The 20,183-nt window shown below is 43.3% G+C and overlaps 1 protein-coding gene across 1 annotated transcript in view; it reads right to left on the bottom strand.

Moving 5' to 3' along the window:
- Nucleotides 1-20,183, bottom strand: part of MAP3K15 (mitogen-activated protein kinase kinase kinase 15) — an 81,468-nt gene that overhangs the window by 20,753 nt on the left and 40,532 nt on the right. The window contains exons 12-19 of the mRNA XM_059679779.1: nucleotides 18,394-18,443; nucleotides 16,777-16,872; nucleotides 15,171-15,258; nucleotides 13,179-13,312; nucleotides 11,072-11,199; nucleotides 8,040-8,170; nucleotides 7,802-7,907; nucleotides 2,083-2,240 (exon numbers count right to left, since the gene is read on the bottom strand). Of these exons, the coding sequence (XP_059535762.1) occupies nucleotides 2,083-2,240; nucleotides 7,802-7,907; nucleotides 8,040-8,170; nucleotides 11,072-11,199; nucleotides 13,179-13,312; nucleotides 15,171-15,258; nucleotides 16,777-16,872; nucleotides 18,394-18,443 (891 nt within the window). The remainder of the gene's footprint in view (nucleotides 1-2,082; nucleotides 2,241-7,801; nucleotides 7,908-8,039; nucleotides 8,171-11,071; nucleotides 11,200-13,178; nucleotides 13,313-15,170; nucleotides 15,259-16,776; nucleotides 16,873-18,393; nucleotides 18,444-20,183) is intronic.

The raw sequence follows: 20,183 nt of genomic DNA, 5'->3' as shown, positions 1-20,183 counted from the left end.
GGGCCCTGCTCTGTGTGTGATGGGGTAGAGCCATAACCTCCCCATCGGCCCTGCCCTGAGTGTGACAGTGGCGGTACCCCAACCCCCTGATCCACCCTGCTCTGTGTGTGACAGGGGGCAGTGCCCCAACTCCCCTATCAGCCCTACTCTGTGAGTGACAGGGGGGAGCTCCTCAACCCCCTGATCGGCCCTGCTCTGTGCATGACAGGGGGGAGCTCCCCAACCCTCTGATTGACCCTGCTCTGTGCCTGACAGGGTGTGGAGCCCCAACCCCCCTGATGGGCCCTGCTCTGTGCGTGACAGGGGGCAGCGCCCCAACCCCTCATTGGCCCTGCCCTGTGCGTGACAGCGTATGGAGTCCCAACCCCCCTGGTGGGCCCTGCTCTGTGCGTGACAGAGGGTGGTGCTGCAACCTCCCCATCGACCCTGCCTTGAGTGTGACAGGGGGCGGTGCCCCAACCCCCCAATTGGCCCTACCCTGAGCGTGACTGAGGGTGGCATCACAACCTCCTGATCCGCCCTGCTCTGTGCATGACAGGGGGCAGTGCCCCAACACCCCAATCGGCCCTGCTCTGAGCCCGACCAGGGGCTGCACCTATGGATTTGGCCTGCCCTCTGCCACCCAGGAGCAGGCCTAAGCCAGCAGGTCGTTATCTCCTGAGGGGTCCCAGACTGCGAGAGGGCACAGGCTGGGCTGAGGGACCCCCACTCCCCCTCCCCGAGTTCACAAATTTTTGTGCACTGGGCCACTAGTCTAATCTAATAAAAGAGAAACATGCAAATTGACCACACCTCCGCTATGTCCCAAGCTACGCCCACCAGCCAATCAGAGTGGCTATATGCAAATTAACCCAACCAAGAATGTGGCTGTCAGCCATGGAGCTGGAGTAAGCAGGAGGCTTGGTTGCCCCAGTGATGGAGGAAGCCAAGCTTCCCACCTGCCCTGGCTGGATGTGGCCTCTGCTCAAGGCAACAAAGTTTCAATTATAGAAGATAAATAAATCCCAGATACCTGCTTCCAACCAGCCTCCCCTGGAAGCTTGGGGGGCTGGGGGCCGTGGCCAGCCTGCAAACAGCCATCAGCCTCTCACCCCGGCTGGCCACACCCTCATGGGGTGAGGGTCCCCACTGGGGGGCTTGGCCAGCCTGCAAACAGCCATCAGCCACTCACCAAGACTGGCCAGGCACCCCAGCAGGACCTCCCACCCTGAACGGGGTGTGGCCAGCCTGAAAATGGTCCTCAGCTACTCACCCAGGCTGGCCAGGCACCCCAGCAGGGACCCCCACCCTGAAGGGGCTATGGACAGCCTGCAAACAGCCAACATCCCCTCATCTAGGCTGGCCAGGCACCCCAGCGGGGACCCCCACCCTAAAGGGGCTGTGGCCAGCCTGCAAACAGACATCACCCCCTCACCCAGGCTGGCCAGGCACTCCAGCAGGACCCCCACCCTGATCCAGGACACCCTTCAGGGCAAACCAGGGGCCCCCACCCATGCACCAGGCATCTATCCTATATAATAAAAGGGTAATATGCAAATTGAACAACTGCAGAACAACTGGGAATGAGTGGTCACTATGACACACACTGACCACCAGGGGGCAGATGCTCAATGCAGGAGCTGCCCCCTGGTGGTCAGTGCACTCCCACAGGGGGAGCTCTGCTCAGACACAAGCCAGGCTGATGGCTGCCAGTACAACGGTGGTGGTGGGAGCCTCTCCCGCCTCCTCAGCAGTGCTAAGGATGTCCGACTGCAGTTTAGGCCTGCTCCCCGCTGGCAAGTTTACATCCCCCAAGGGCTCCTGGGCTGCCAGAGGGATGTCTGATTGCCAAGTTAGGTCCAATCCCCTGGGGAGTGGGCCTAAGCCAGCAGGTGGTCATCCCCCGAGGGGTCCCAGACTGCGAGAGGGCACAGGCCAGGCTGAGGGACACCCCCAAGTGCACAAATTTTTGTGCACTGGGCCTCTAGTATATAGATAAGACTGTATCCTTTCTCTTCTATCTTTCTAGAGGGGTTTCTGAATTGGGAAATTTTAATTATATTTCCCTAACACCAGCATCTTAAATCACTAAATATTTCTTACTTTGTACATTGCTATTTGAGGATCACCAAGTTCATGGAATGGAAGCTTGCCAGTTGCCATCTCAATGATGGTGCAGCCCAGTGACCAGATATCAGCCGCAGACCCGTACTTGTGAATTCCTTGACCAATAATCTCAGGCGCCATGTACTGCAGAGTGCCTATTGGAAAAAAAGAAAACAAACATTGTGGGCACCCTATTGCTGAAAAACAAAGCACACCATTAGTAAACAAATGTGTGAACATTAACTCTCATATTAATAGCAGATGGGGTCTGGTATCAAGCATAAGTGATGTGATTGCATCTTTTAACCAGAGACATGCAACATGCCTTCCTTTAATACTTACCATGTTGAGAGAAGATTGCTCAGTCCCTTGAAAAATAAATGGGCCCAATTCAATAAGCACATGTTAATGCATGCTAGATAGAGGGATACCAAAATGTAAGAAACACAGTGCTGGACCTTTGGCAGCTGCCTAGTGGTGGAGACAGACATCATGATGATGGTGATGATGATGGTGGTAGCTGTGGAAATGGCAAAATGTAGTAAATACTATAACAGGTGCCTGGTTCGAGCCAGGGAAAACTATGGCTGGGTCAATTTGGGTCTCCGAGAAGTAAATGCCAAGACAGGATTAGGTATATGAGAGAATTGTTGGGGGAGAATATATATGAAGGATAAAGGGGGGGACAGGATGGGAAGGGGGAGCTGTCAGACTACAATGAAGGTCTGACGCCTGGGAATGGAGAAGATGAAGGAAGAATTGGGTAGGAAGGGTCTCAAATGGCACAGCAGCTCTCAGCTCCAGCCATGCCAGTGGGGAGTCCAAAAGTTGCCTACTGTAAGTGTCCCACATTCATTCTAGTTACCCCACCACGCTGAGTCATTGGCTAGGAATAGTCAGGGTAAAGCATGAGCATGCCATGAACATGGTGACAGATCCAAAGGGATAGCAGCTGGGGCTGCCAGTGAACCAGACGCCTGCTGTAAAGGTCAGGGAGGTGGACAAAGGGATTGGGAGGACTTCTAGGCAAGGGGAAGAGCTTGAGTAAAGGTCCATGGATGTAAAGTATAGGGTGAGTCCAGGGAGCTACAAGTGATGCCTTACATAGGCAGGGGTAGGAAGAATGAAGGAGGCAGCGGCCAGGGCCCAGCCCAATGGCAAGCTGTGTATTCCAAAGGCTCTGGCTTTGGACTTTTTCCTGTGGCCCATGAGCCACCATAGGGAAGGTGGTGATCAGACAGGGAGAAGGGGCTGGCTATTGAAGGACTGTTGTACATATAGGAACAGGGAAGGCATCAAAGGTTCTGGCAGTAAAATCCTGGAAAATTTGCTTTCCTTAAAGCTGGCTCTCTAAAGGGCTTCATATCCTCCCTAAATGCACTCCCCCTGATTTGTGCACACACACTGCTCACCCAGCCAGCCATGGCTCTCAGATACCTACACCCATGCAGGGGTACAGAGTTCAAAACAAAATGATCAGTAGATCCACAGATATTGATCCAGGGGCCTCCTACCCAGATCAAGGGGTTCAAAGGGTTGAAATAGTAGAGACTGAAGGTAGGGGGTGTTGACAACTACTTCTTTAGAGAGAACTGTGCTGGGAGCTCTACCCATTCTCATTCAAGGAACTGTGGAAGGACCGTCCTCAGAAGGGGGTGGGCCCATGGTGACTCAAACAAGTCAGCATAAATCACACTTGAAAGGAGGCTACATGTGTTAGCATCTTCCATGGGCTCCTAGAGATAATGTGAGAGCGCAAAGTTTCAAAATTTAATATTAATGAAGTACAGAAATGAGAAATAAGATGCAGCTTCCCAAGGACTCAGGGGCCACCCCAGCTTCCCTGCCCAAGGGATGGGCCTAGTGGAAGGGGGCCCCACTTCCTCCTACCCAAAGTCCTTTCAGGTCCTTGGAGGCCCACTCAGAGCTTCATATGCATGTGTCTCCTGCAGGTAAGCTGCACAGATAGCTGGTTCCCATGGGAACGAAAGCAGCTTAAGAGAAATTGTGGGAGACCATAGAGTCTGCAGATATCTTCATGCCCTCCTCACAGCAGGTGAAAGGTGCATGAACCCTAGATACCAGATGTGAGACTCATTGTAGAAATAATGTTTTAGGGTCTTTTAAAAAGGAATCCTGCCCAAAGGCAGTCCTGGATCCCTCAGCAGGAAGAGAGAGATTAATATGCAAGGTGTTAAAGATTGGGGTGGGGGCAGGGTACAGTCAGCTCAAGGACAGGCTCCTAAACATGGCATGGGAGCCATATTCAGAGGGACCCAGCCAGAAAATGTTAATAGTAATAGCACACAAAGCCAGCCTAGATCAGTGCGAACCAAGTGAAAATGAGCTGTGGCCCTTTCCTCTTCTCTGCAGCTTGTCCAGAGGGAAGAGGGGAGGGAGGGAGAAAAGGTCCTGATTCTGGTGCTGTGTGTTGCTGGGCCAGCAAGGACAGGGGCGGAGACTGCCCCTTGAATGAGGACCAGAGTGTTGACTAATATGGTAGCCAGAACCCTTCCAAGTGTAGATTGTGTTTGCTTCTCAAAGTGCCATTAAGACTTTCTCTTTGAGACTGACTGACAGTTGTCAGAGGGAAGGGGGTTTGGGAGGCTGGGTGAAAAAGGTGAAGGGATTAAGTACAGATCAGTAGTTACAGAATACTCATAGAGATGTAGAGTACAGCATAGGGAATATAGTTACTAATATTATAATAACTACATATGGTGCTAGTTGGGTACTTGAAAATTGGGGGAGACCACTCTGTAAAGTACATTATTATCTAACCACTATGCTGTACATCTAAAATGAATAAAAAATATTGAATGTAAATTGTAATTGAAAAATAAAAATAAATAAGAAACTAAAAATTTAAAAAAAGACTTTCTCTTTGTTATCTAAGGGTGGCTGGAAAAGTCATGGGAAATGACTGGTGCCCCAAGCAGGATGTAAAGTGCAGTGAGAGACAAAAATAAAATGGCTTACACCCTCTGAATCCGCCATGTTTAACATGTTAGTTATACCCATAAACACAATTCTCTCAAAGGCTCCTGCCATCTCTACTAACCCATGACTTCTAAGTGCAAATTAGTATTTATTTATTTATTTTTATCAAATCTTTCTGTTGCAATTGCTATGAATCAGGTACTGCTCAAAGCTCCTCACCAATATTAACTCATTTAATCCTCACAAAGGCTCTATGGAGTAGGTACTCTGAGCATCTGTTTTATTTGTGAAGCAACTGAGGCACAGAGTGCTTAAGTAACATGCCCAAGGTCACACAGCTAGCAAGTGATTGAGCACAAATCTGAACCAAGGGATGTTTATAGCACAGACCAGAAGAGAGTTCCTGTTTCAAGTTCCACTCCTCTGTATTGACCCAAGAAAGATGAAAACATGTGTCCACAAAAAAAGCTTGTATGTGAGTGTTCATAGCTGTGTCATTCACAATAATCCCCAAAGTGGAAATAACCCCAGTGACCACTAATTGGTGGGTGGATAAACAGAATGTGACCTAGCCACACAACGGAAGACTATTCAGCCAGAAAAGGAACCAAGTGCCAACACAGACTATAGCACAGTGAACCTCAAAAAGAGTGTACAGTGAAAGAAGCTCCATGCAACGGACCACACATGCTGCCACTCAGTTTCTGGCAAATCTATGCAGAGGGTAGATCAGCAGGGGTCTGGGGCTGGGTGGGAATGGGATTTAACTGAAAGGTGGAACAGGGATCTTTTCTGGGGATGATAGAAACATACGAAACCTAGCTTGTGGTAATGGCTGCACAACTAGGAAAACTGACTAGAAACCATTGAATTGTGCACTTTAAATGTGTGCATTTTATGATATGTAAGTTATACCTCAATAACTCTAATAAACAAAAGTAAAGAGGACTGATACTGGTCAGAAAGGCCCTTTCTCCTGTTTTAGCAGGTTTACACACACATGAAGACCTTCGGAGGAACACAGGAGGGAGGGTTTCAGGCCAAGGAGATGCCCGAAGCCTTTGGCTCTCTTTTTAGGCTCTGAGAGCCTTTGGGCAGTTGTGTGGAAAAGGCCCTCTGTGTCCACCCTGAGATTTCTGTTTTGCAAAGAGTAATTATATACAGGGGAATTTTCTGCCCAAAATGAGACCTCTTTTTTATTATTCCCCAAACACCCCAGCATCATTTTGCAATGCAAAATTCATGCCTCCTCAAGCCAATTACTTGGGAAAATTTGATATGTGATAATGAATTATACACATCTTTGTGAAAATTTTTTCTCCTTGGGGATGCTAATTATGAGATAAATTGTTGGGGGTTTTATGCCTTGAAATTAGTTCTTGTCATATCAGAGTCCCTCTTGCTACATTTTGCCAAGCTAATCAGTGGCTTCCAAAGAGGAAGATTTAAGTCACTTTCAATTAAGGTAATAAAAATATGTTCCAGTCTTATGTACATATATACACACTCATATACCTGTTGATATATGTATATTTATATCAGAAACAATGGAAATCCAATACACTCTTCCTGTGGCAGATTATGCAATCTTTTGCATAATCTTTTTCCATTTTGAGTGCATGTACCTCCCTGGTTTACAACTGAAAAGTCATTTCTAATGTATAAAAGTTCCCTTTAGATAGAGAATGTGTCTCTATTATGGGCATCCAATGGCCAACATACAATAATTCTCTTGTTGAATAAAAGTCTTCCAAAGCTGAGACAGTAATCACCCAAACTAAGGCCAACTCTATCCATTGTACAGCTTGGTGCTGCAGGAACAGAGAACAGTCATCTGGCTTTTATAGCTTATTTCAGAGCTATGAAATCAAAAGCACTGTCTCATAATTCCATTAAGCAAGATCTTTGTGATCCTTGTATTATACCTTAGGGGATCATAAACCTTTACTTATCTAAAATTAGTACAGAACTTCTTTCCAAAGATGAAAATTTTTGCTATAGTTGCTTTTAAGCAGGAATTTCAAAAAGCCATAGGTAGCTTTTTAAAATTATATATTTTTATTGATTTCAGAGAGGAAGGGAGAGGGAAAGAGAGAAACATCAATGATGAGAGAGAATCATTGATTGGCTGCCTCCTGCATGCCCCCTACTAGGGATGAGCCTACAATCCTGTGACCCTTTAGTCCGCAGGCTGATGCTATATCCACTGAGCCAAACCGGCTATGGCTATAGGTAGCGTTTGAGCACCATTCTACTTATTGGTCTTGTAAATGGAAATCTATCTGGCAATTTTAGACCACTCTATGAATCCAGTCCCTCTCAACACTTAAATGATCCATCACTAACACTTGGAAAAGAAGCTCCAATTCCTCAAATCCACTTAGCGTACCATATTCCTGTCTTTGGAAACGTAATCCTATCAAAGCATGAGGTACCAGAATTCACCCAAGTAACAGGCTATTTGTATGACAGACCAATAAGATATCCTACTTAGTTATCTGAGGAATACTGTTGTTCAAAATTATCCATGATTCCAAATTACGTGCTGCTAAACTTGAAAGAGATGCCACCATTTTGCCGATTATTTAGAAGCCCTCAGAAACCTCAGAGCATTACATTGACCCAACATTTGAAGGCAAAGAAGAAAGTAAGGCAATCTTGTTGCCACAGTAGCTGGCTAAGTGCATCATTATGACAAAGTTCAAACAACTTGAAATCTGAGACAATACACCGTTCACTTCAATTATCAATTGCCCACAAGCCAAGCTCTGATTACCAGCAAAAATCTCTGTACATGCATTCACTCCTACAAGACGTGCAGAGGTTCCAAAATCAGAGATTTTCACCACTCCACTATAGATATTCACCAGAATATTATCACCCTGTAGAAAAGAAAGAACAAATGCTTAAAGACAGATTTCAAAAAAAAAACGAAAGCAAAACAGATTTGGACCTTAAGAAACAGTGATCTGAGATGCATTTACAAGACCTCTTTGGCTCAGACAAGCAAATACCTTTATGTCTCTGTGCACAATCTGGTTTTGGTGGAGATAGTTGAGGCCTTCCAGGATCTGCTTAGTGTAAACCTTGAGGGTGGGCTCCTTTATCGGCCCCCACTTTGATTTCACAAGAGAAGAAAGGCTTCCTGGAAATGGACACAGCAGAAAACTCATCAGGGTGACGAAGATTAAGTTCTAAGAGTGCAGGGAAATAAAGTCCGGTGATGTTTCGATCCTAATATAAGCACTCACACCAAAATTTTTGTAGCTGGGCTAAATGCAATGCCTTTTCCTCCATCTGTTGCCTGTTTCCAAATGAGTGAGCACTGCAGCCAGAGAAGGAACTAGAAGTGAATCCGCACATCAGCCTGACTGGAGGAGGTGGAGAGTGGAGCCCTTTTGTGACCCTGGAAATTCAGGGGGGGCCACCTTTGGGTTTAGCTCTGATCAGCCGTACAAAGTCAGAAGAAGAGCACAACAGTTGCTCTGTGACCTTGGGATGGCTGGCCCAACACTGTAGATCCTGGATATATGTCTCAGCCACTCAGCTTGGATCAAAGCCACATCTTACCCCTCACCCTGAGTTCAGAGGTGGACAGGACTAGAGGGAGGGGCTTTTTAGGGCGACAGGGACCAGGATCAGAGGAGGCTGGGTCTCTCCATCCTCATTATGAGAAGTCGCCAATGCCAGGTCATAGGGACAGTGCCATCTGAGCAACCCCCTGCAATTATACTATTAAACATTAAACCTTTAGGCCCAAAGTCAGGGGTCCTCAAACTTTTTAAACAGGGGGCCAGTTCACTGTCCCTCAGACCGTTGGAGGGCCGGACTATAGTTTTAAAAAAAACAAATTCCTATGCACACTGCATATATCTTATTTTGAAGTAAAAAAACAAAACGGGAACAAATACAATATTTGCATTTGCATGTGGCCCGCGGGCCGTAGTTTGAGGACCCATGCTCAAAGTAAACCTCCCTTCACTTTATTTTTAAAGGTCATTGTGCAGGCCCTTAGGCATCAGCCAGCCTTGGCTCCCCGACCCTCCGCCTCTTTACCCAGAGCTGTGGGGGGGGGGGGGAATACACCTTGCTATGCCTCAGTTTCCCCATCTGCAAAAGGGGATGTATACATCTATTGTCATTCTTAAACCTCACACCTAGAATATTAATTAACGTGAATAGCAACTGACATATTTTCTGTTAGACTATGAGTAACCTGAGGGAAGAGGAAACTTTATTTCTCCTTAATGTAATCCTCAAAATCAAGCCCACTGTCTGGCTCTTAATATACATAGTTAGGCTCCTACTATAATAGTAGGCTATTAATACTTGTTAGTTGAATGAGTAAATACAGATTTCTAACTGAAGTTCTTACATTTGTATCGAGATTATAATTATCATTATTATTAATTTTTTAATTACTTAAATGAAGACGTACTGAGTTCTTGCTCTCTGCCACACACCATTTCATTTTAAGAGCTTTACATACATTTTCTCATTCAGTCCATCCAAACCCTCACTAAGAGAGGGTCAATATTACTCTAATACTTATTACCACACCTGTGGACGAAAAGGGGCCACATGCTAACCTGACTAACTCAGGAAAGGCCTGCGTGGTGTGGCAGCCTTGCAAACTCAAGAGACCTAAAGTAACCACAAAGGATGGTCTGAAATGAAAACCTTTAATTAAAAAGCAGTTTATAGTGGGTAGTCATGTCCTAGGCCAGTATCTTCCCCGACAAAGATCAACTAAGATCTTTACTGAGAGCCTATTATCTTTTTGCATCTAAGATAACTTACCTGTGAAATGTCAGGGTAACTTTAACTTCTCTTTTTCTGGACCCCTCAGGGCACAGCCCTGGGCCCTGAGACCACAGATCCCCTCATTGTTATTTTTATCATATTAATTGTTGACTGTTAACTCCCTTACACCCATCTGTGTAAAGAAGCATGTGTCTATCATTTTACTATTTATCCAATCCCAGAGGTTTCCCTGCTTTGCTTTCTCCCACCTCCCTAATCTATCACCAATGGATTTTATGTAACCCACTTATGTCTCCTCCTTTGACTGTAATGTATAAAACAAGGTGAGCCCTAGCCAGTTTGGCTCAGTGGATAGAGCATTGGTCTGCGGACTGAGGGGTCTCAGGTTCTATTTTGGTCAAGAGCACATGCCTATGTTATGTTGAAGGCTTGATTCCCTAGGAGGCATGCAGGAGGCAGCCAATCAATGATTCTCTCTCATCATTCATGTTTCTATCTCTCCTTCTCCCTTCCTCTCAGAAATCAACAAAATATATTAAAACAAGGTGAAAAACTGCCATTCTCTGGAGCACTATCTCAATACGTTGAGATTCTGCTTCCTGGCAACTGTCAACAGTTTGGCTCAAGTAAACTCACAAATTTTTTTACAGGTTTTAGTGTGTGTGTGTGTGTGTGTGTGTGTGTGTGTGTGTGTGTGTTTTACATTTACACACCAATTATTGTAGTAATTGTTATTACTACAATTTATATTTCATTTAGTCGATCAGAAAACTGAGGGCACAGAGAAGAAAAGAATTTGCCTGAGGTCACACAACTTGCAGACAGACCAATTCAAATTAGACGATCTGCCTCCAGACACAAGGAACTCATAGTCTTACACCATACTGCTGCTTTTGGGGATTTTGTAGATAAAGCACTGGTGTTGATTTCACTGTCAACATGTTATTTTACAACGTTATTTTAATAAACCTCTGTCCTGCCTTGTTTAAACCACCTTTAAACTCCTAGATTGTGAAGGCCTTAAGACTGGAGACTACGCTTTACTCATCTCTGTCTCCATCACTCAGTAGACCCTCAATGAATATTTGATGATTGAATTTAGAAACCAGAAATGGACTGTTTGTGACAATGGAAAGTTGCATCCAACTCCTCTGAGAAATAAATGCTTTTCCACATCCGAGAGGTCTGTCATTCTTTAAATGGCAGGATGGATAATGATATGCATATTATATCCCATCAGTGATTTTCAGAGTGTGAGACCAGAAGACCAGTGACTACTCACCCCCAGGCACCTGCTCCATGAATATCTTAATGAAGCCATTTTCAGAAACAGAGCCCAGGTACTGAACGACATTGCGGTGCTTGAGGTTCTTGTGCAGGGCTATTTCATCATGAAGAGACCGGGAGTTCCTAGTAGGAAAAACAAAGCCAGTGTCACCTGCCAAATCCCAGGGGCTTAGGGTCCACATTATATCACCAGTACCTGCCCTATTGGTCATCACTTCTTTCTGGAAACTTTTTCTCCCTCGGATCCCATGAGCCTAATCAGCTTCCCATTTGTAAATTAGGGGTAATAATACCAGCCACACAGGGCTGCTGGGGACCAAAGTGGGACAAATTTCTCAGACACTCATTGGAGTCCCTGCTGTGTGGTAGGTACTCATTAAATGGCTGCGGTTGTTATGATCACTAGTGTGTTAGGGCCTGAACTCTTTAGCCATCCTTGGCCTCTCTCACCAGCCCCTATGAAAGGTGGTGTTCTAGAAGGTTCTGTCCCCAGCATTCTAGTCTCATTCTGCAGACTCACTCTAGACCAGGGGTCCTCAAACTTTCTAAACAGGGGGCCAGTTCACTGTCCCTCAGACTGTTGGAGGGCCGGACTATAGTTTTTTTTAAAAAAACTATGAACAAATTCCTATGCACACAGTGGCAGCAAAAACACCCAGCGGACCAGATAAATGTTTTCGGCGGGCCCCATGTGGCCCGCGGGCCGTAGTTTGAGGACCCCTGCTCTAGACTATAGCAGAAGCCACCTAATGGACGGCCCTGTCCCAGCTTTTGGCCTATTAAGTCTATTTTATTCCTAGTCACCATGCTCCCTCTTTCTAAAACATACATCTCATCATTTAATTTTCCTTCACAAAGTTCACATAAAGTCCATATTGCTTAACATGGCACAAAAGAACCTTCAAACTCAGGTCAGACTACATCTTTTAAAATTTTTGCCTCATCTCAAGAACCCTTTACTGTCCCACTTTCTATATTCAAGTCACAACAACAGACAATTTGTTGTTCTCTGAATACACCGTGCTTAACAGCACTGTTCTTCCCTCAGCATAGAATGCTCTGGCCTCCTTTTCTACCAAGCAAACTCCTAGTCATCCCTCAAAGATGATTTATTTTCTTAAACCTGCCACAAATCACCCAGGAAAAGTAATTCATTCCTTTCCTATGCTCTACAAACTCTCTGTGTACCCTTTTTTATAACACTTGCCACTCTAGCTTCCAGGCAGCTTTCTGTATTCCCTACCAAACTGGGAGAACCCTGGGATAAGGACAGTATCCTAGTAACCTTTTAGTCTCCAGTGTCAACCCAGAATCTGGCACAGAGAAAGTGCCAAATATCATAAGTTCAGGCTGTAAATTTAGGAAATGGGACCAAACAGTCTCTAAGGTCCCTTCTACCTCTGAATCCCAGGGATAGCTATCAGCAATGAAAAGCTGAAACAACTATAGCAATCAGTTGAAGGAGACAGTACATGCAGCAATCCCCCTCCCCCCCAAAACACTTCATAGTCAACACTGCAATGTACTTATTTAGAATTAGGTGGGAAAGAAATTTTAAAAGGAATAATCATTTAATTAGACTCAAAAATGTGAAGAAATGAGTTAGGCTGGAAGAGGTTAATGAGGTGGGGGGGGGAATGAGGACCTATGTAATACTTTTAACAATAAAGATTTTTTAAAAAGTTATAAAAAAAGAAATGAGTTAGTATTACTGGTGATGAAAAAAACAAAAACAAAACAACACCCTAAATCTATGTGTGGGGTTGAAAGGCAGGGCATAAAATAAGTCTGTATTGCAAAAAGCTAAATTTTTACCACATTTCATATTCTGTAAAAATATAAAACTGTAGACTTAGTTGATGGGTGGAAATAAAACTAATTTTCTTTTAAAGTATGACTGCAATCCCCATGCCTCTTGGTTCCTCTCAATCTATTTATAATATGCAGAGAACAAAAGTAAATCACCCTTATTACTAGAGAATTGCAAATTTTTTGATGACATGATGTTCTTATCCTTAAATCCTTTGCACCATTGGTGGTGGACACGGGATTTAGTTGTGGAGGTGATGACTGAAGAAATGTGGAAGGTCTGCCCCACTTGCCTGAAATCTTTCTCTGGGATTTCTTTGATGGCTATCCGTAGTTTATTACTCAGGTCTCTCCCAGAATACACGATCCCGTATGAGCCTTTTCCCAGCACAACTCGATTACCATTCATATCAAGGTCATAGTCATACTAAAGAAGGAAAAGTAAGATTAAAAAGCACACCACTTGTGGAGAAGCCCCATAACAGCCCAAACATTGTACTGCAATTTTTAAAAACTTCTGAAGCCCAGCTGGTGTGGCTCAGTGGCTGAGCTTTGATCCATGAGCCAGGAAATCATGGTTCCACTCCTGGTCAGGGTTTGATCCTCAGTAGGGGGCTTGCAGGAGGCAGCTGATCAATGATTCTTTCTCATCATTGGTGTTTCTATCTCTCTCTCCCTCTCCCTTCCTCTCTGAAATCAATAAAAATATATTTTAAAAAATAAAAACTTATGAATAATGTTCAGTACCAAGCAAGTCACATTTCTTAGGTTATGTTCTTTTAATTAAATACTTATTTTAAAGGGGTAGAATTCTCAGTTACCCATATATTCATAACATGATTTTATGAAATAGAATCCAAGAAATTAAAAAATATGGCTCATCTGAAACTTAGCTGGCTCACCCTTTGGAGATTACTCCCCATTTTAATGCTGCAATTTAAAAATGGTTCTTAGCATGTTAACTACCCCAAATAGGTGTTTTCCTGCATGATCCCTTATTAGCTTATTAGAAAACAAACCTTTCTATAGCCCAGAAAGAATGGGAAGGTCAATAAAATTAAATTTGTCTTAATACAAAGTACATATGCTGGGCCTCCTCCCCTCTTTCGGATGTATAAATCCAGCATTACATATACTGTACAAATTGACCTATAATTAGGACTGCTATTTTGTTCCCCAAAATTTATCATCAAAAGTTGGTACACAGCTGCATTCTAGTTCAGCGGTCGCCAACCAGTGGTCTGCTGACCACTGGTGGTCTGTGAAGTCCAAAAGGTTGGTGACCGCTGTTCTAGTTGATTCTTCTTGAGGATTAAAACAAATGGAACTCTATGCTGAGCAATACTTATGTAAAGCAGAAGCAACAACAGATTATTTCTATTGCTTCCTATGCTCTACTGTGCCAACTTATGGAAGTACAGAGAACAGCGTGCATGCATGTCTCTTCCCATCTACTTCTAGGGGTGCTCATGACAATTAAGGTTACTAATGAGTCCCCATTACTGTCTGATTAAACCAGACACCATCAACCTGCTCCATAAAAGGTTTCTATTACACACCTTTCTCTGTCCCACATCTGTTACCTTCAAAGTACATCCCTTAGTTCATTCCTACAATAAACATTGATTCTAAGCTAAGAATTCAAATACCTGACTCAATTATTAAAATTACCCCTTTGATATTTTTCTGAAAGCAGCTTCAAGGAATTAATTTCAGTGTAATTTGAAAGTATAATAAAATTCCATTAAATAGTAATCATTGGGAGAACCTGAATTAATGGAAAATCTGAATAATTGAGCAAGATTTAAATATATGTGTAATGGTGTACTACAACTGTGCTGTTCAAAAGAGCTTATGATGATCCTATTTTCTTAAAAATGACTTTAAAATCGTTATATTTAATATATTATATGCAAGTAGCTATAACTAAAGTCATTGTAGGCATAAATGAAAAAGTCTGCTTCTAGTTGGTCAACTATTTTTCTTGTAATCTCACAAACATGATTAACTGGCTTAGAAAAAAACTTTTCCAGAGATTGTGTATAACAGAAAATTTTAGTCTAGTCTATGCCAAAGTTTTCTTAAACATCCTGGCTGAGAGTTTTTCTATGGAGATGCATTAAACTTAATCTCTGAAAGCCATGGATAGTGATGGTTAGCTCGTTCATAAATGAGTATTTTTAAATATACATATAAAATTTTTTCACAAAAAATGCAGTATTTTCTTTAAGCATCAAAGATACAATAAATAACTTTTTCCATGTTCTAGGTCTTCTGTGACTCACCTCTAAGGTGTCCTCATCAATGTCTTCCTCCAGCTCCACTGTATTGTCCACTTCATTTGTTATCATCTCTTTGACCAAAAAACAGAATCTACAACAGTAAATGTCACAAAGATGCTGCTAATTATGATCACTTTTATTCCCTAACTTTACTTTAGCCATCTTACATTAAACTACAATAAAATATAAAACAAGCTTTTATAAGTTCATGGAACAATCAATCCACTCCTTGATTTAACATGATACTTTAATGGTTATCTAATCTAGTTCAAATACTGATATGATACTTGAATCCCTTCTATCCAGTATCCCCACCAACTGGTTAGCCAATTGATGCTTAAACACTCTAGTGATAGAGAAGTCATTACTACATAAGGCACCTCATTCTTTGAAAAATTCAATGAGAAATGCTTCACTTATATTGAACTAAGACTTCTTTTATGTGGGTCTCATCCACAGATTCCTTAGAATTAATCCCCTTTTTATATAACAGCCCATTAGAAAAAGTACATAATTTTACTATGTCCCTATTAAATTTTTACTCCTTGTTCCCTCAATGTTTCCCCCAGGACTTGTTTGTGAGTCACTCCACTAACAGATAATTCTTCAAAAGTGTCCCTGGACTACTCTTTAAGTCCATTCCCGTGACAGTGTTCCAGGGATGATTTAATCATTATTAAGGACAGTGGGACCATCAACTCTCAAGTTGTAGACACTCTAGTTAATGGTTGGAAATAAGGTCTTTTACAGGGGAGATGTAAGAAGAAATGCACAAGGTGGCCTCATCATTCTGCTGACACAGATTAAACTTAATATCAACTATTATGCATAAATCTTTTTCAAAAATCCTACTGAGCCATATAAGTCACTTCCTAGATTTGGATAGTTTATTTGCATACAAGTGATTTGACTAATTATAAACTTTTTTTAGAGTTACTGTAAGACTCAAACGAATTAAAATTTGGCTCCAAGAGAAATGAAACATGTCCACACAAAAACTTACATGCAAATGTTCATAACAGCATTATTAATAATAGCCCCAAAGTGGAAACAACCCAAATGCCTTTAATTGATGAACATATAAATTAAATGTGGTCTATCCATACAATTGAATATTCTTCAGCCACAGAAAAGTATGAAGTACTGGTACATTCTACAACACAGATGAACTTGAAAATTTTATATTAAGTGGAAGAAGCCAGTCACAAAAGACCACATATTGTATTTTATTTATATGAAATGTCAAAAATAAGCAAATCTATAGAGACAGAAAGTAGATTAATGGTTGCATAGAGCTGGAGTTGAAGGGAAAATGGGGAGTGACTGTCAAATATTGAGTTTCTTTTGTGAGTGATGAAAATATTCTAAAAGTAGATGTGGTGATTATTGCAAAACTGTAAATATACTAAAAAGAACATTAAATTGCATACTTTAAATGTCTGACTCATGTGGTATGTGAATCATATCTCAATAAAGCTGTAAAAATAATTTTCCTTAAGTTAAATTTCAGGAAAGGCAGTAGAGCAAATAAATATTTTTCACAACAAAGGCCCTTTTAAAATGATTCACCATAATTAGATTGCAAATATTTCAACCAGGTATAACTCACCTACTACAGTGCTCTTTGGTGGAAAAGCAGATTTGAAAGTCATTAGAGTTATCATAGACGTAAAGAAAGCAACACTGTTCATCAAATGTGGATATGCTGTAAAAATTTAAAACATTAAGAATGTTCTTATATATGTTATATTAATTTCTAAATTTAGAGAACAATCTAATAACAGCTTTTCTTCCGTTTTACAAAATTTTAAGACTCATTGTTTTAATGGATTTAAATAGTAGGGACATTTATCTTGGTTATGTTTGAGTTTATATTCATCAACTGACTTTATTATGTATCAAGAACTTACTATATATTCATATGGGCAACAGGAAAGGGGATAAAATATGGTCTCTGTCCTCAAGAATTTAAAATTTCATAAGACCGGAAAGGTATTTGTAAAATAATTTATTATGACATAGGAATTTCTAGGCTTCAAAAATACCCTACTTTTTAAAAAAGTTATTTATCTCCCTTTAAAGTGATGTAAACTTTATCCTACAGGTGATTCATTCAGTGGCCTGTGGACTCAGAATCAGAGAAAGGATATAGAGCTGTGTGGTGTAAGCCCTTAATTTGGTGGAATCTAGAAGAAGCTGAGACCTAGATAGGCTGTGACTTTCCCAAGGTCAAACAGCAAGAGGGGGATTAGAACTCAGCTGCTTCAGACCTGCTCCCACCCTCAGGTGTGCTGACAGGGTAAGACTCAGAGTATAGCTGTGAAAATTTGTAAAATTTGAGACTTGAAGTCTAGACCCAAATGGTCATCACTCCTGAACCAAAGAGCAAGCACCACACCTCTCCTCAGAACACCAACCCAACCCCTTCACTAATAACAATGTCCAGGAGAACTCCGCCAAGTGTCATTACCAAGTAACTCCCCGCTTTAGTTTGGGGGGTAGAGGTGTTGGGGGGGGGGGAGGGTTGCCCTGAGAACTTGCACAGTATTGGATCAAAGAAAAAATACTTTCTCTTTCTATAGATATAACTTCATTATTTTTTTAAAGTTTGAGATGAGAGTTTGATCTGTTACATAGAAAAAAGGTACTAAAGCATGCAATAGATTGACAATTTCAGAGGGAAGGAGGGGGCAGAAAGAGATTAACCAAAGAACTTATATGCATATATGCATAACTCATGGGCAGACATAGTGCAGTGAAGGCCTGGAGAAGGAGCGGGAGCAGAGTGGAGGGGGTGAATGGGGAACAAAAAGGGGATAGCTACAATACTTTCAACAATAAGTATAAATTTTTTAAAAATGCAAGTTAAAATGCCCCCCCCCCAAAAAAAACAAGCCAAGAAGTCATTACTAGCAATACATTATGAATTAACTCAGATAGGGTAACAAAAGAGAAAATAGTACATTTTTGATTCCCTTAACAATTAGAATATCACATTATAAACAAGTGGAAACATTAAAGTAATAAAAAAATCATTATCTGGAAGAGATCAACCAAAGGACTTGTATGCATGCATATAAGCCAAACCAAGGGACATGGACAACAGGGGGATGAGAGCATGAGTCGGGGGGGGGATAGGGGTTAATGGGGGGGATGAGGACACATTTGTAATACCTTAACTAATAAAGAATTAAAAAAATAATTACATTTTATCTTATGTTCTTACCTTATTCCCATAATGGAAGTGGCTTCAAAATTCCATTCATGGATTTCTTTCTGCAGGCATCAAAGACAAAAGTCAGTAGCTTGATTTTTTCCATGTAAAGAATAATTTTTGGTTTCATTCTATAGTCAATCACTTCTGCTATTTTACTTTTTAAAAATACATATATTTTTATTGAGTTCATAGAGGAAGGGAGAGGGAGATAGAAACATCAATGATGAGCAAGAGAATCATTGACTGGTGCCTCCTGCACCACATACCTGGCATGTGCCCTGTCCAGGAATCAAACTGTGACCTCCTAGTTCATAGATTGACACTCAACCACTGAGCCATACCAACCTTAGAGGCTTAGGGGTTAGAACAATATATTTAGCATAATTTGGAAACCAGAAGCATTTTCTAATCCTATCTAATAAAAGAGAAACATGGTAATTAGCATATGACCGCTACCCTTCCCATTGGCTAATCAGGGCAATATGCAAATTAACTGCTAGCCAAGAAGGCGGCCGGCAGCCAGGCAGCTTGAAACTAACATGAGGCTTGCTTGCTTCAGTGACGGAGGACTCCAACATTCCCCGCCTGCCACTGCAGGCCTCTGAGCTGCAACTCTAAGCAACTATGCAACAAATATAGAAGCTAAACAAAACCCCAGAAACCTGCTTTAGTCCGCCGGGCTTCAGCCAGCAGGATCACAACATTGTAAGCAAAGGCCAGAAACCTACTTTCAGCAGCCGAGGCCTAAGAGCTGGAGTCAAGCCTCAAAGCTAAAGCTGGCCCAGAATAAAAAAGAAAAAAAGGAGCGGTTGGGAGCTTCAGTCACCCCCAGCCTGAAAACAGCCCTCAGACCCTCACCCAGACTGGCCAGGCACCCCAGTGGGGACCCCCACCCTGAAGGCTGTGTGACCAGCTGCAAACAGCCATCATCCCCTCACCCAGGCTGGCCAGGCACCCTAGTAGGGACCCCCACCCTGATCCAGGACACCCTTCAGGGCAAACCAGCCGGCCCCCACCCGTGCACCAGGTCTCTACCCTATATAGTAAAAGGGTAATATGCCTCCCAGCACCGGGATCAGCGTGACAGGGGTCAGCGCCCAAACCCCCTGATCGCCCTGCGGCTCTGTGTGTGACAGGGTTCGGGGCCACAACCTCCCTATCCACCCTGCTCTGTTCGTGACAGGGGAAGGTGCCCCAACCCCCTGATCAGCCCTGCTCTGTGCCTGATAGGGGGGAGCTCCCCAACCCCCTGATTGCCCTGCGGCTCTGTGTGTGACAGGGTGCAGCGCCCCAACCCCCTGATCGGCCCTGATCTGTGTGTGACAGGGTGCGGCGCCCCAACCCCGCCCCCCCCCCATGGGCCCTGCTCTGTGTGTGATGGGGTAGAGCCATAACCTCCCCATCGGCCCTGCCCTGAGTGTGAGAGTGGCAGCGCCCCAACCCCCTGATCAGCCCTGCTCTGTGGGTGATAGAGGGCGGCGCCCCAACCCCCTGATCCACCCTGCTCTGTGTGTGACAGGGGGCAGGGCCCCAACCCCCTGATTGGCCCTGCTCTGTGCGTGACAGGGTACAGAGCCCCAACCCCCCTGGTGGGCCCTGCTCTGTGAGTGACAGGGGGAAGTGCCCCAACCCCCTGATTAGCCCTGCTCTGTGCGTGACAGGTGGTGGTATCGCAACCTCCCCATAGACCCTGCCTTGAGTGTGACAGGGGACGGTGCCCCAAGCCCCCAATTGGCCCTACCCTGAGCGTGACTGAGGGTGGCATCACAACCTCCCAGATCACCCTGCTCTGTGCATGA

The sequence above is a fragment of the Myotis daubentonii genome, chromosome X, assembly GCF_963259705.1.
Source record: "Myotis daubentonii chromosome X, mMyoDau2.1, whole genome shotgun sequence".
NCBI lineage: Eukaryota > Metazoa > Chordata > Mammalia > Chiroptera > Vespertilionidae > Myotis > Myotis daubentonii.
Note: the sequence above shows the minus strand (reverse complement) of the source record. Positions and strands in the feature narration are given on the sequence as shown.